Source organism: Apiospora aurea (genome assembly GCF_038362705.1).
Source record: "Apiospora aurea strain CBS 24483 chromosome Unknown utg000009l_segment0_segment0, whole genome shotgun sequence".
NCBI classification, from domain to species: domain Eukaryota; kingdom Fungi; phylum Ascomycota; class Sordariomycetes; order Amphisphaeriales; family Apiosporaceae; genus Apiospora; species Apiospora aurea.
Genome location: NW_027117396.1, coordinates 1,388,772 through 1,402,992, shown reverse-complemented (window position 1 = coordinate 1,402,992; position 14,221 = coordinate 1,388,772). Strand labels below are relative to the sequence as shown.

General features: G+C 53.5%; 4 protein-coding genes across 4 annotated transcripts; 2 read left to right on the top strand and 2 right to left on the bottom strand.

Annotated features, from left to right (window-relative positions):
- Nucleotides 1-65: 65 nt before the first annotated feature.
- Nucleotides 66-5,825, top strand: PG986_013542 (serine/threonine protein kinase; the record flags this gene model as incomplete). Its single annotated transcript, XM_066849764.1, has 7 exons — nt 66-325; nt 672-1,909; nt 2,029-3,780; nt 3,839-4,071; nt 4,265-4,333; nt 4,961-5,162; nt 5,203-5,825. The coding sequence occupies 7 exons, from the start codon at nt 66-68 to the stop codon at nt 5,823-5,825; spliced, it is 4,377 nt and encodes a 1,458-aa protein (XP_066693907.1).
- Nucleotides 5,826-7,237: 1,412 nt separating this feature from the next.
- PG986_013541 (rRNA-processing protein efg1) lies at nt 7,238-8,127 on the bottom strand (the record flags this gene model as incomplete). The annotated part of the gene is made up of 2 exons (XM_066849763.1): nt 7,238-7,737; nt 7,806-8,127. The coding sequence occupies 2 exons, from the start codon at nt 8,125-8,127 to the stop codon at nt 7,238-7,240; spliced, it is 822 nt and encodes a 273-aa protein (XP_066693906.1).
- Nucleotides 8,128-8,721: 594 nt separating this feature from the next.
- On the top strand, nt 8,722-11,967 carry PG986_013540 (uncharacterized protein; the record flags this gene model as incomplete). The annotated part of the gene is made up of 4 exons (XM_066849762.1): nt 8,722-8,909; nt 9,056-9,300; nt 9,354-9,980; nt 10,034-11,967. 4 exons carry the CDS (start codon nt 8,722-8,724, stop codon nt 11,965-11,967), a joined length of 2,994 nt encoding a protein of 997 aa, XP_066693905.1.
- A 112-nt stretch (nt 11,968-12,079) lies between these two features.
- Nucleotides 12,080-13,742, bottom strand: PG986_013539 (MFS transporter-like protein; the record flags this gene model as incomplete). The annotated part of the gene is made up of 2 exons (XM_066849761.1): nt 12,080-12,689; nt 12,775-13,742. The coding sequence occupies 2 exons, from the start codon at nt 13,740-13,742 to the stop codon at nt 12,080-12,082; spliced, it is 1,578 nt and encodes a 525-aa protein (XP_066693904.1).
- Nucleotides 13,743-14,221: the final 479 nt, after the last annotated feature.

The window sequence follows — 14,221 nt, the reverse complement described above, 5'->3', positions numbered from 1 at the left end:
CAAATTTCCACACTGGTCCCAGCACCCCTCCTCAGGAACTTTGCCTTTCTTCGCAGCTTTTAGGAATGGGCACTGATGGAAATGGTTCGATAAAAGGCGCCGACTCCGACGACAAACCTCAAGATGGAGAGCCACAGCGTGGCCGCGGCCGGAACAAGCTCTCGCCCACCTTGCAAATCCCCAAAAACCGAAGCACCGGAAACCTCGCTGTCGTCTCGGAAGATGCAGAGGCCCTCGAGAGGCAGCAGCAGGACTCGACATCGAGAGTACGCTTTTCCTTCGACGCGGGATCAGGACTTAGTGCAGACTATGACTCGGTCACAAGGTGCGAAAACGTCCCCATCCCCCTCCAACATCTCATTGTCACTGCCGCCCGTCCGAACGATTATACCCCGACCATGACTTCCCCCGAAGCACACCGTACACTGCACTCTTGAGCGGCAGGCATGTGCCTGTTGGTTCAGCTGTGTTAGCCCTCTGTACACCGTCCTTCCAACACCTGGGTTACATCACATGCACCAGGTCCCTTACCTGCATTTGCTTACGTTGGTCACATTCCACGTCTTGCACGGCCATTGCCTTACGCACCTGGCCATGCCAATGCCAATGCCACATAGACAGAAATAAATATATCTTTTTACGAATGTTGTATTGATGATTTGCAAGTATAGGTCTTCCCTCATAACAGACCACGATCATGGCCTCGGTCTGTCTGGTCTGCGACGCATCCGTCAGCACCAACCCATGCGTACTCCCACCCTCCCTTCATCTGCTGCATCTTCCCGAAGTCCCTCTGCTGGCATTCCGAGATCGTCGTCTATGATTTCCATGATGCCTTCAGGCCTATCATCCGGTCCGGCCTCTCCTAGCTTCACCGAGGATCTCTCACGCTTCCCCTCCGAATCGTTGCACTCGTTCTCGTTCGCACACCAGTCCGAAGACTTCATTCATAGCCGCCAGAATGTCCTGAAGCGATCGATAGAGTTCATGAGAGATAAAATGGGCTGGGCCGCAGCATCGAATGCTGCAATGGCGAGCGCACAGGCTAGGTTGACTGGCGATTTAGAGACGCAGAGCATGCTCGATTTGCTGGCAAAGGCACAACTGGTAAGTGCCGGTAACCTATCAACTTCGGAGTCAAGTTACGTGCCCGGCCCCTTGACTGGGCCTGCTCACGCGGTTGGGGACAACGTGTTTGAAAAGGACTTCATTCCCATTCCCAGAACTAGTAGCCCCGACTCGTATGCAACTCCAATGGTGTCTCCCGTTGACACAAGAGCTCGCGCGGAGGAACCAGCAGCAGAAACGCTTGCCAAGGCCAACGACGAACAAAACTCGAAACCACTCCCCACGGCGAAAGACCAGACAGATTCCGAAGCTTCATCTCGCACTCCTACCAACGAAAGCGCCGCCACTGCGACCACCGCCAAGACTTCGCCGCCATCTTCCAGAAAGCCTAGTCTGAAACGAACCTACACAGACGTGGCTCCCGTCTCTATGCAACAGAAGCTGATGGACGCCATGGCTCAGCCTTTTGTACCGGGCCAGGCTGCGTCAACAATTTCAGCGTATCCCGAGGCACTACTATCTCCGATACTGTCGGCACAGCCTGCGTTCAATGGTCCTCCAGGTCTTGGCTCTACGGTGCATGGGCACTCTACGAGATGGGTCCCTGCTGCGCAGGCCATTTTCACCACCGAATCGAAGCCTCCATGGACCATTGTAGCTGCCAATGACCTAGCTTGTCTTGTATTTGGTGTCACCAAAGCTGAGGTTCGAAAGATGGGCATTTTGGAAGTCGTGCAAGAGGAAAGGCGGGCTTGGCTAGAGAGCAAACTATCGCACGCTGAACCTGAGTTGTCCAAAGTCCAGACTCAAGAAACCCCTCCCACATCACCACCGCCTACAAGTGGATCAAGCCTATTAGGGGGCGTGGCGGCATTACTGCGCAGTTATTGAGTAAGCCCAATTCAAGGTCGCAACCGCCAAAAGCACCAACTCGCCGGGCGCAAACTGTCCACAGTGGAGATACGACGCCGTCCAAGCCGCGGGTTGACAACAGCCACGGCTCGTCGAAGTCGAGAGGAGTTCTCTTGTGTGGTGATGTGGTGCCAATCCAAAAACGAAATGGAGCGACCGGATCAGCAAGTCTCTGGGTAAAAGAAAAGAGAGTGGGCCTAATATGGGTTCTCGAAGAGATCCACGAGGATGTCGCCTTTCTGACTCTCGATGAAGAGGGCATCGTTACCAAGATCAGAGGCGAGACCGGACCTCTGTTCGGCGATGAGATGCTGCAACCCGGTATGGACGTTGGCAGGCTTATACCTCGGATACCTCGCCAAGGGATTGATCCTCGCTACGGTGCTATTGACTATGCGCAAATCGCGAAACGTAGATATTACACTTGCCGCAATAGTGGTATGGCCAACATTCCGGCAACAATCCACCAGACCATGGGCGAGACGGAACTACGTGTGTCAAGTTTTCCTCACATCGCGGGCATAGTGGTCGTGGAGCCGGAGGAGATGAAGATCAAGAGCTCAAACTCAGTCTTCTGCGGCGCGCTCTTCGGCTACGAGAAATCCGAGGGCCTCCCCATCAACACATTAATTCCAGATTTTGACAGAATTGTCACAATACTCATCGAGCAAGAAGGTGTGGACTTGCATGATGGCATCGTCATACCTGAGCATAGTTTCCGAAAAGCAGCCGCATTCCACGCTGTTCGAGATGGGCGGCCTGATGCCGCAACCAATTTCCTCAACCCCGAAGGGCTGCCAGCCAAGCATAGGGATGGGACGTCACTCAAGATTGACGTCCAAATGCGAGTCGTCAAAAGTGAGAGGCAATCCGGCCATGACAGTGGTACAAGTGATGACGAGTCTTCTCCGATAGAGGAAGCTATAACAGCACACGGTCCGGAGATAGTGTATGCGCTATGGATAACGTATTCCAGACACCTCCATGCGCCGAGGACGACTGCTACCACAACTGGTACACCGCTTTTGTCTGGCACAGCGACACCATTGCACCAGCCTTCTCCCGGACAGACAACGGCGCCGACACCACAGGACGTTGGGTCTGACTCAGACGAGCCTCGCAAGTCTTCGGCGGCTACAAATTTGGCGCAACAACTCAAAGAGGTTGCGAAGACCGCAGCAGCTAAAATTACTGGCACTACGAGACCCGAACAGCCAGCAATGCCCGTGCCACAAGTTGTCGAGCCGCACCCAGGCAAGAAATCGATTGACGACTTTGTCATACTTGAGGAAATGGGCCAGGGCGCTTATGGCCAAGTCAAGTTGGCCCGCTACAAGTATGGGGACGGCCGGAAAGTCGTACTGAAATATGTCACCAAGCGGCGTATCCTTGTCGACACATGGACCAGAGACCGACGCCTGGGTACAGTGCCTTTAGAGATCCACGTCTTGGATTACCTTCGCAGGGACGGACTCAAACATCCCAACATCCAGGAGATGGAAGACTTCTTTGAGGACGACATCAACTACTATATCGAAATGGTCCCTCATGGTTTGCCGGGAATGGATCTCTTTGACTACATCGAGCTTCGTGCCAACATGGAAGAAGACGAGTGCCGCAGCATTTTTACCCAGGTGGCCAAAGCTGTACACCACCTTCACATCAAAGCTAAGGTTGTGCATCGTGATATCAAAGACGAGAATGTGATCTTGGATGGTGAGGGTCACACCAAGCTTATCGACTTCGGAAGTGCAGCATACATCAAGAGTGGGCCATTCGATGTCTTCGTGGGCACAATTGGTACGTCAACCCTGATCCCTTCTTACTGTGACTGAGACGAGTGCTAACCATCTCGCAGATTATGCGGCGCCCGAAGTCCTGGCAGGTAAACCCTATGGTGGCAAAGAACAAGATGTTTGGGCTCTTGGTATTCTTCTTTACACCATCATCTACAAGGAGAACCCGTTTTACAGCATCGACGAGATCATGGATCGTGATCTGCGGGTTCCCTACACGATCAGCGACGAGAGTATCGATCTCATACGATGCATGCTCAACCGAGACGTCTCGCAGCGTTACGATATTACGCAAGTACTTGACCACCCTTGGTGTCAAATGAACGAATAGACGATGAGCACCTGAGCAGGGTTGAGCCTAGCATGACGACACAGAAGAGCTTTGGAGGGGGGATGATACTTGGCAGGAAAGGACAACAAAGGTGCAAGGGCCTAAGGCGCTCGAGGTGCTTGATTTGACGATGATACCCCTGAAAGACCGCTTTTAGGTTTTCAGTGCTTTGGCGCGATGGACGGTTTCTCCAGATTTCTATGAGCTACAGCATATACGCGGCGCAGTGAGTTGGAAGATCGACATGGGAAAGAAGCAGGCAAAGTGAGCACATCTACAACGACCACGGATGCTTCGCGAGAATGAGCAAGTCATACATGTTCGAATCCCCCAGACCGATAACGAATTTGTAGGAATCCCCGGTAGAATAGACTGTTTTGGTTCCCTGTTTCTTGGTTTTGTTTTTTTGCATAAGATCCTGGAAGGCTTGCCGGCAGGCGATGCATAGGAGGGGGTGGACAGGAAAATTTCCTCGTTGGCAATTGCATGAGATCAGGATTACATGAGCATGGCCAGATTCACATCAGATCAGAACTAGTAGCTTTAATGCTAACATCATCAATCATCGGGGTTGTGTCTACGGCAGCGTGAGTGTTTTGCAAAGTTGCCTCCTGTCCCTATCTACCTAGCTCATTTAACACGGGGACAAGTACCTTAGGTGTATGTAGCTCCTTTGCAGAGACCGAAAAACGCCACGTCCAAGTCATCAAAATATCCATCGTAGCATCATGAGAGCCCTACTACCGCTATAACTACCGCTATAAGGGGGGGGCATGAATCCCTGAGATAAAATCAAAGCGCAAACTCCTAAGCTGATTTCTGCTGATAATCATATTATGTTCCACTTCCTCAGCCGACTGTCGGGCCCAAGTCCCCCCATCAACTCCTTCTTTATGTCGTCGCGTTGCTGCTTGATCTTGCGCAGCTCCAGAAGCACGCGTCTCGCGATTTCCTCCCTGGCGTTGCTCTTGCCGAAGACGTTCTCGACATGGCCGGTGCCGTGGGGGGAAGTGGCCGGCCTCCAGGACGGAGTGAAAGACGGGATGGCCCGAGAAGTAGGCCGGGTTCTCGGGGTCCGGCGTCACCTCGTAGCAGGGAGCACCGATGTTCAGCGCGTGGCAGAGTTCGGCCACTTGCGCCGTGACCTTTTTGCACCGCTGTGCTCTTGGGCGGCAGCGTTGATGCTGGCGATGGTGGCCGGTGGTGACGTGCGGGGCTCCGAGGGCGGCACGATGGGCGTTCCGCCGCTGCTGTTGCTAGCGCTGCTGTCGGCGGACGAGGAGGTGAACAGGGTTATCAAGGGCGGCTGGGGCGGCTGGCTCTGTGGGATCTTGGCGACGGCGGTGGTGTTCATGAGGGAGGGCCGGCTGTACACTGTGCCGGTGAAGGATCCTCCCACCGCATCATTATCATCGTCCTCATTCAATGCTGTTGCTGCTGCAGCAGACTCGACGTCTCGTTGCTCCTGTTTGACTACCGACGAGGACGAAGCCTCCACCGGCTCCGACGCCGTCATCTTCTGTCTCTTAGCCTCGGGCGAAGATGGCGATGACGACACCGGCAGTGGCCGCGTCATTGTCGTCGCCGGTGCCGGCGGCGAGGCTCCTGCTCCTGCTCCTGCTTCTCTTAGAGCGGCAGCACCAGGAACCTCTGCTGCGAGCCTCTGCGGCATGAGACCCTGCTGCACAAGCCACTCGACCGCGCACCTAGCGGCGTAGTGCTTCGCGGTCTGCTTCTTGGCGAAGGACGGCACGAGACCCGTGGCTGGGTCGACGCCCCGCGCCGCGCACGGGAAGGGCTGCGGGTGCTCCGCGATCAGGCAGAAGCACTGCCAGCGCAGGGCCGCTGGGGGGTCGTTGACTGGCTCATCGGTGAATTGAATGCCATGCGTCTCGGGCTTGACTTGACGGTAGCCTGGGGAGCGTGTAAGTAAAAAAGGTCAAGCATATTATTGGCGTTTGGCGATAAGAAAAAGAAATAAGCGAAGAACTTACGATTCAGCAACCCGATCCAGTCCTGTTTTCCCAACTCAGGCTCTGTCACTTTAGGCCGAGGCTTGATGAGCTGGTGCAGGTCCTTGACGGCTTTGTGCTGGGCGGCCGTCATGGTGGCGGGCTGGCCCGAGATCGCGAGCTGCTGCTGCATGTTGACCCATTGCAGGATGTCGCTGTAGACATTGGCGCCAAACGAAGTAGACATTTTGGGGGACACAACTCTCTCGTTTCTACTTCTCTTCTCGCGATGATGACCACGGTGAAGGTCCCATCCAGTTTGTCACACTGCCTCCTAAACGAAGAGATCAGATCAGAAGGTGCGAAGTATGTCTTATATATTGATGAAAGTTGCTTGGTGGGGTTGAGTTTGGTAGCAGCCTTAGCAAGTAAGTAAGTACCTCCAGAAAGTGAGATGCGGTGGTCTTTTATCAATGGCAGCGTGGCGACCAGGCTGCATGTGTCGTCACTGAGTAAAAGAAAGCAAATTGCTATGGCGAATTTGGAAGACCATATATGAAGCAGAACAATAAATATTATTTCTAAGCCGCTTTAATGAGTTGGTGCAGTTACTATGGGAGGAAATGGGTATCCAAGTGCAACTACCAGGCACTCATCTCATTTGTATATTTACATGCTGCAAGAGGCCCACCATCAACTCACTGTTCAAGCATCCGCCAACAAGGAATGCGAACAAAGGACGTTAGGTAGGCAACGAGGCAGAATTCTCAACGTCTTGAGGCCAACTTTCAGGCCAACTTTCAGGCCAACTCCAACAGAGCCGTTCAACACTCGAGGCGAGCCTGTTTTTTTTTCCATCCGGTTTGTGGCTACACGCATGTACATCCTGTAGTAGTGGCTTATACACACGGTTACATGCATTCCGTTCATCACCTCACAGGTGCAGGGTAGGATTGGGAAGAACAGGCTCTTAAATTCAGATTGAATTCGCCAATATCGTAGTACTCGCAGGAGTTGTTCCTCTTGAACCTGGACGTCGTAGTCTTCACCACCACTCGCCCCCTAGGTCATACTTATAGACTATGGCAACTGTAGGCTGCCTCTTTCCGAGCGCGTTGGGTATCAATTGATCTTCATACATACAGAGTTCGTTCTGGGGCTTCCTTTACTGCGCTTCTTTACGCCCCCTCAAAGAACCCACCATCGCTATCATCACCGTCGTCGTCGTTGTCAGGTTTGGCCGCAGAATTCGCGTCCTTCATCTTCGCGTCTTTTCGTGTGCCATCTGCCGAAGAGGACGCAGCAGCCTGGGCCTTGGCCTTCTTCGAATTACGATTATGCCCTTTGTGTATGTCGCGCTCTCGGATTGCAATTAATGCGGGTATGCCCTCTTCCGTTGCCTTCTCTATCGCATGCCACAGCGGTGGTCTCTCGTTCCGCAAAGCTTGCGCTGCTGTGCTCGCAGTCTCTGGTTGTTCGCCGCCTTGTGTTGTGAGGCCTAATGATTTGACCGGATAGAGACTGACGTAGGCCTCGAGATAGGGGAAGTTCCTGGCATATTGGCCATCGATTTGAGCGACGTGAAGATCCTTCTCCAGTTGCTTCCTCTCTTCTTCGTCCTCGCATGCGTCAAGTTGCTTCTGAATTTGCTTGGCGAGCTTGTCGGCCTTCTTGCGCTCTGTGGCTAAAGTCAGTCCATGCTTCTGAACAGGCAGATTAGGATCCAAGTTGGGAGCCGTGACTTACCGAAGAACCGTACCATGTGGTACTTCTTGATCATCTGTTTCCTCTGCTTTCCACCGTTGGCCTCCTCAATTTTTTGCTTGTAATGCGCGAGCTCCCGCTCGAGGTCATTCTTTTTATCTGCTGGCAGGTTCTGGCCGGTCCTGAAATGGCGCTCGATGGTTCTGGCGCGCTTCTTGACCCAGTTGAGGTTGTTCGGCCGGACCTTGACTACTTTGCCGTTCTTGTTCTTGCGCCGCTTCGGTGCCTGTAAGCCAGGCACATACTCGCGGGGCTTGCTCTCTCTGGCGTCGCCGTCCGAATGCTTTCTCTTGAAGCCGGCCATGGCTAGGTGCTGGTGATGGGTTGCTTTGGCTGTGTTTGGGTGCAAATCTCTTTCTGCAGGAGTGAGGTTGGTTGTTGTTTGTTCGTGATTTTGCTGCAACTTACTGGCGATAATCTGGAGGGGCCTCTTTCAGCATGTAAATCGCACTTGCCCATGGACGGGAACATTGAACTTTTGGGAATTTTTTGGCGGACCCGGAGAAAAGTAGCAATTACTTCCGCTATATGCCCCACAGAGCTCCAGCTCTATCTGGCCAATGAGAGATGGCTTCTATCGCCCTTTGGAAACTCACATTGATCCAATGTACATACACCAAGCACGCTAGTTACCTGCGGTTCGGTGGATGGATTGATCAATTAGTCCTCTCATACTGCAAGTCTCCAGCTCAATCGAAGATGCCCAATATATGCGCCATGTTTCGTTCTTCATAAGGCTCGATATTTGTTTGTAGTCAAAGAACCATGCTCATCGGATCCCACCGCCACTTCCGGGGCCATATGAGTTGCATCGTGTAGGCAATCGAGGCGCTGTTGCACGTGCAGGGAATCACAGCTGTTGCTTGACCCTATAGACAGGGCTTGGAAGACCAACATCATGGACCGCCCCGAGCCAGGACTAATCAAATGGTCGCCCAACTCGGCATACGACAGTTTTCTTCACGTCAATCTGCAACATCGTATTGTTCAGTTTTATGAGGCTACCGGCCACGCACAGCGCGGCCATTTCGACTTCAAGAAGCGCACCAAGCATGATGACTTCCCTCCCCTAACCACCTATGACTGGTCGCCGTCCATACCAGGCCTCGTGGCCGTTGGTACTTCCTCTGGTGTCGTCAACTTGCTTCGAGTGGACGATGACTCAACGCTTACATGGAATTAAACCTTCGTGTGTCTCGACTATGCCATGCGGTGGCCTTTAATACGGGCAGCCTGCTGGCCGTCGGTCTTGAGCGTGTCCGGAATGACCAATGTCTTCATATATGGGATGTCAGCCGTGTTTCCCCTATCGACGCGAATGTCCCTGGTTTCGCCTTGGACAACTCCAGCATCCTCGACCCTGTTAATCGGCTGGAGCCAAGTGTGGCCGTCTCCAGTGTAAAGTTCTTCGAGGATTCGCCTCAAACGCTTGCCGCGGGAATCAAGAACCAAGGCATCCGTATATACGATCTCCGTGGTGCGTTGAATTTCAAAGTACTTGACGACAACACTGAATACTGACCCTTATAGATCCCAACGGTGCTGTCATCACTTACCCGACCAAGATGAACAACAACTTGTCTATTGACTACAAAGACCCCAATTACTTTGCATCAACAGCATTGGATCAGCCGAGTGTCGTTATCTGGGACCGACGGGCAACATCTCGACCATCGTCCTCTCCGTCGTATCTGGAAGCCGTGGATAACGATGATCTGCCTTGGGGTGCTGCTTTGAAGCTAGATCAGGCTATCGACGTTCAGCCAGAACAGTTTGCAGATAAGCACTCGCTGATTCGTTCTTTGCGCTTCTGTCGAGATCAGAGAGGCTTGCTCGGCATACTTTCTCGCACTGGTCAGCTCAAGGTTCTAGACTTGCACAGGGAATTCACGACGCCTGATATGGAGTATGAAGGTAGTCCTGAACTGTTGCAGGTGCGCAGGTCTTACGAGCTTGATCTAGGCTACTCGAGTCACGACAAGAGGAATGATCGGATAGTGTCTTTCGACTGGGTAACCGTAGATTCTCCAGCTTTAACGCCAAGAGCCATCGTCTTACGTGCCAACGGTGCTTTCGACATCCTCGAGAAGCCCTCGCATACCACTGACCATTTATACGATATGGTCCCATGGCAACCGCCATACAGAGGAATTGAGGGTCAGTATCGCCATTTCCGAACCTTGTAGACAAGCGCCGCTGACGAAGAACAGAGCCTGGCTCGTATCATGATCTCATGCAGTTCGATGCATCCCAGTTCCCAGAGATGGTTGGCCCGCTGCTTGTGAATGAGGCCCTTTCCGACGTACCCATATTCGGAGATACGCCAGCAGATGTTGACGCGATTGTGAACCGTACTTTATCATCGCAACCTTCGGAGTACCACAAAACTCATGATATAGAGGCAAGTAACACGGAATTGCCTGAAACGTACTCGAACGGTTCATCCACGGCGGAGAAACTACGCGTTCTAAGGCAATTTGCCAAAGAAATTACGAGAGAAAACAAACCTACCGGCAAGAGCGGGAAACGACATTCCACCGTCGAAGATATAACCCAGGAGATGGATGACTTATCGAGAGACCGCCCTGGGCCGCCCTCCAATCGACAATTACACGAGCGACTGCTCAGTCTAACACAGGAGACCGCGGGATTTCCCAAAGATGCTCAGGTTCTCTTGGATCATGTGACGTTGCTCCGAGCGAGCGACAAGTATTTATTCAACTTCGCAGCAAACAGAGATATAGTATCAGATGATCCTTGGATTCGAGACGTATGGGACTGGATTACTGGTGCTGAACAAGATGCAGAGGACGAAGGTATGGTGGCTATGGGGATAGATATAGGTTACATGGGAACTCGCACCATCTGGGCTAATGATCTCGGGCAACGAGGCTCGACAAGGCTAGCCGAAGGGATGTCTATTCCTGATAGAGCAGCTTGGGAACGATGCCTCCAGTCTACCATTAAGCAATTCGGAGTTCCGAAATACGAGGGTATTGAGACAAAGTGGCCAGCCCACCGACAAGTCTGTTTGCGGATCTGCAGCTGGGGCAGATCTAACCAGGCTGATTTTACTGATTTTACCAAGACACCCGTATCCGAACGCACTTCCTCTTGGCATACCATGGCAACTGCTCATGCGCTCTTCAGGGGTGATACAAAAGAGGCCATTCAGATCCTGAAGCGTGCCAGTACAGAGTACCCGGAGCTCCTGTTTGTATCACTCGCTTTACAACTTATCGGGCGTGGGGATGTGAACCTGGCCAAGGAACAACTCGATTTTGACGATGCCGTTGCTTCCAAAACAGACCCGTATCTGCGGGCTATATCGTCCTTCATCGCTACGGGTAATTGGGAAACAATTGCCAACCAAGATTCGCTGCCGTTAAGAGAGCGCACATTCGTGGCCTTCCGATACTTCGATGACGAGACCCTCTCCAAATGGCTCGATAAGCAAGTTGCCAGAGCAGTGCACACAGGGGATGTCGAGGGAATTGTGTTGACGGGCATCACGGAAAAGCTAGTGGATATCCTGGCCAAGTATGTTGAGAAGTTCAACGATGTCCAGACAGCAACTTTGATTACGTCGATCTGCGCGCCTCGATACATCGATGACTACCGTTGTCATGCATGGCGGAATGCCTACAGAGCGTACCTGCAGCGTCACAAAGCCTTCTATCACCGTACCAAGTTCGAGGTCGAGAGTACCAAGAAGAGCAAGCGTGACGGCGGGCCTACTGTGAAGCCGCCCTCGCGACAGATCGCGCTTCGCTGCGTCTACTGCGACGCCGAGTACGAACTTTCCAAAACAGGGGCCAGCCAACCACCAGTCACAGGTCTCAGGAACCCTCTGATGACGACAAGCATGAAATCCGGTGTCGCTTGTCCAAATTGCGGGCGGCACCTACCCCGTTGCGTAGTATGTCTCGAGGTCGTTGGCGTTTCTCGTAGCGACAAGCCCGAGGCGGCTACAGATCCCGAAAAGAAGGTTGCGGCTAGGTTCCCTACCTTCTGTCTTAAATGCGAGCACGTGTTACATCTGGATCACGCGCGGCAGTGGTTCGCGCGCCACGTCGAATGTCCAGTCCCGGAGTGTCGTTGCCGATGCAATCTCAGGGCGAATCCAGAGTTGAATTATCACTAAGGGAGAATGAACGGGCGAAGATCATGTTATCATGGATTCTTCTAGAATAGTAGAGTTCAGATTTATTCCTGGGGTTCGACCCGAATCTCATTACATTATGATTGTTTGAATCCTACGCCGATGTTCTCGACCCTTCTGACGCATTCCCAGCAGGAGGACTGGTGTCTGTTCCCGATTTTGTATGCGTGCGGCCAAGCCAGAAAAACACGACTACAGCCCCCGATGCAGCCCACACAGCGATAGCCCATGTCATGGTGCCCCAGCCGGGCCCCGCGTGCACATAGCCTGCGAATAATGGACCAATGGTACCGCCTAGAGCGAACGCCATGGTGAACAGCCCATACCCAATTCCATAGACGCCCTTCTCGCCGAAGATGCCCGGGTATTCAGCCTCCTTTTCGTCGATGACGTAGGTGATCTCGGCCATCAGCGGCGTGTTTGAGAAGACGAGCGCGCAGCCCAGGGCCGCCAGGAGGACGCATAGCATAACCTTGTGGCCGATGGTGTCCTCGGTCACGAAGCGGAGACATACCAGCAGCGGCACGGAGGCGGCGAAGCCGCCGAATGACGGCCATTTGGCCCCGTAGCGGTCCGCAAGCCAGCCGACGCCCGGCGCGATGAAGCCGGGCAGGAAGATGCTGAGGAACATGAGGCCCGCCGCGGTCGAGTTCCAGCCGAACGTCTCCTTGACGAAAAGCGCCAGGACGGCATCGAAACCCATCCTGTAGATGGGTGGTTAGCATGCAATTCGGGGGTAGAAGAGGGGACTCGTATGGAAGGAAAAATAGAGCAAGATTCGAGACTTACATGATGCCGGCTTCGGCGAATAGGCCGTATAGGGCCGCAAGCAGGCGTGGTGATTTGATTAGGACTAGGACTGGTCGTAGCTTAGACCGCTTGGTAGAAGGTGCTGTTGCAGCTGTGTGACTTGGAGCTTCCGGGTTTTGCCCGCCCTCTTCTGCCTCCTTTTCCTGGTTGCCTTCCCTGTGTACCGGCGCTCCCACTTGTGTGTTCAGGGGCTGGACACCAGCATTGCCAGCTGTCGGTGCTTGGTGCTCTATGTCCCTATCACTCCCGGTGGCAGATGCGGGTGTCTCCTCCTTTATCCACTGCCGCGCCACCTTCTTCTCGATCATGAAGAGCCGCAGCAGGATATCAAGAGCCACAACACCGAAAGCAATATAGTACACGGCATAATAGCCGGCAGCATGATAAACGGCGCCTCCAACAACCGGTGCCACAATTAGGCCTATGGACATGGCGATGCCGACATAGCCCATGGCGACACCTACGGCAGTATCCAAGGTATCTACTAGGAGGGCACAGCCCACGCTCCAGACAATGGCGGCGGCGACGCCCTGCAATAGGCGTCCGAGCACGAGGAGGCCGATGGAATGGCTAAAGCAAAGCAGCAAAGTTGATGCGGCCAGAGCTATGAGGCCGAGGAGCAGCGGCCACCGCCGCGACGAGGTGTGGTCGGCATACAGGCCCGCCAGCGGGCTAGCCACGAACAGGGCGCCGCTGTAGCAGGCCAGTAAGATCGATGTCCACTCCTGGACCTGGTCCTCGCCAAGGCCCACCTGAACGGTCAACGAGAAGGGCACGACGGGGACGATCAGGGCGTAGAAGAAGATGTCGGTGAAGATGGCCAGGCACACGGTCAGGATGATGGTGAAGGAGGACGAGCGCTGCTTCAGCAGGAACGGGGGCTTGGAGGCGGCGCCCGCCTGGGGCGCACCTGACAGGAAATGCCAGATAATGTCGAGAAGACGCATGATACTGTCATGAAAACCCGAGTATCAATCTTTTTATGAGGCAGTCATCAGAGAGGAATGGTGAGAGTAGAGCAGTCCCGTCTGTTGTTCCCTCCCAGTTATTCTCACATATGCAGACAAGCATACACACACTCGTGCGATTGAGTGGTGCAGGGCAGTGAGATGGATGATGCGAAGATAATGTTATATAATAAGACCGGACCGAGTTACCAACGAACTCCAAGCGTATTTCAACTTTGGTACTTAAACTTGGTTGATATAAGCATCCATCGGTCCCGCGGGGCCCGCAGGGCGGTGGACAACCAAACAACCATCAGCGGCAAGTGCGTTGCTCCGAGGGAGCTCACGCGGTGTCGGGGTCTTCAATCTCTTCAACATGGTGGTGTTGGTGGAGTTGGCTCTAACGGCTAGAGTGCTGGGTATAGTCTTGGCGGCAGTGGAAGCCGGATTCTCGCACCAGGGGCCCTGGTGCACAGATT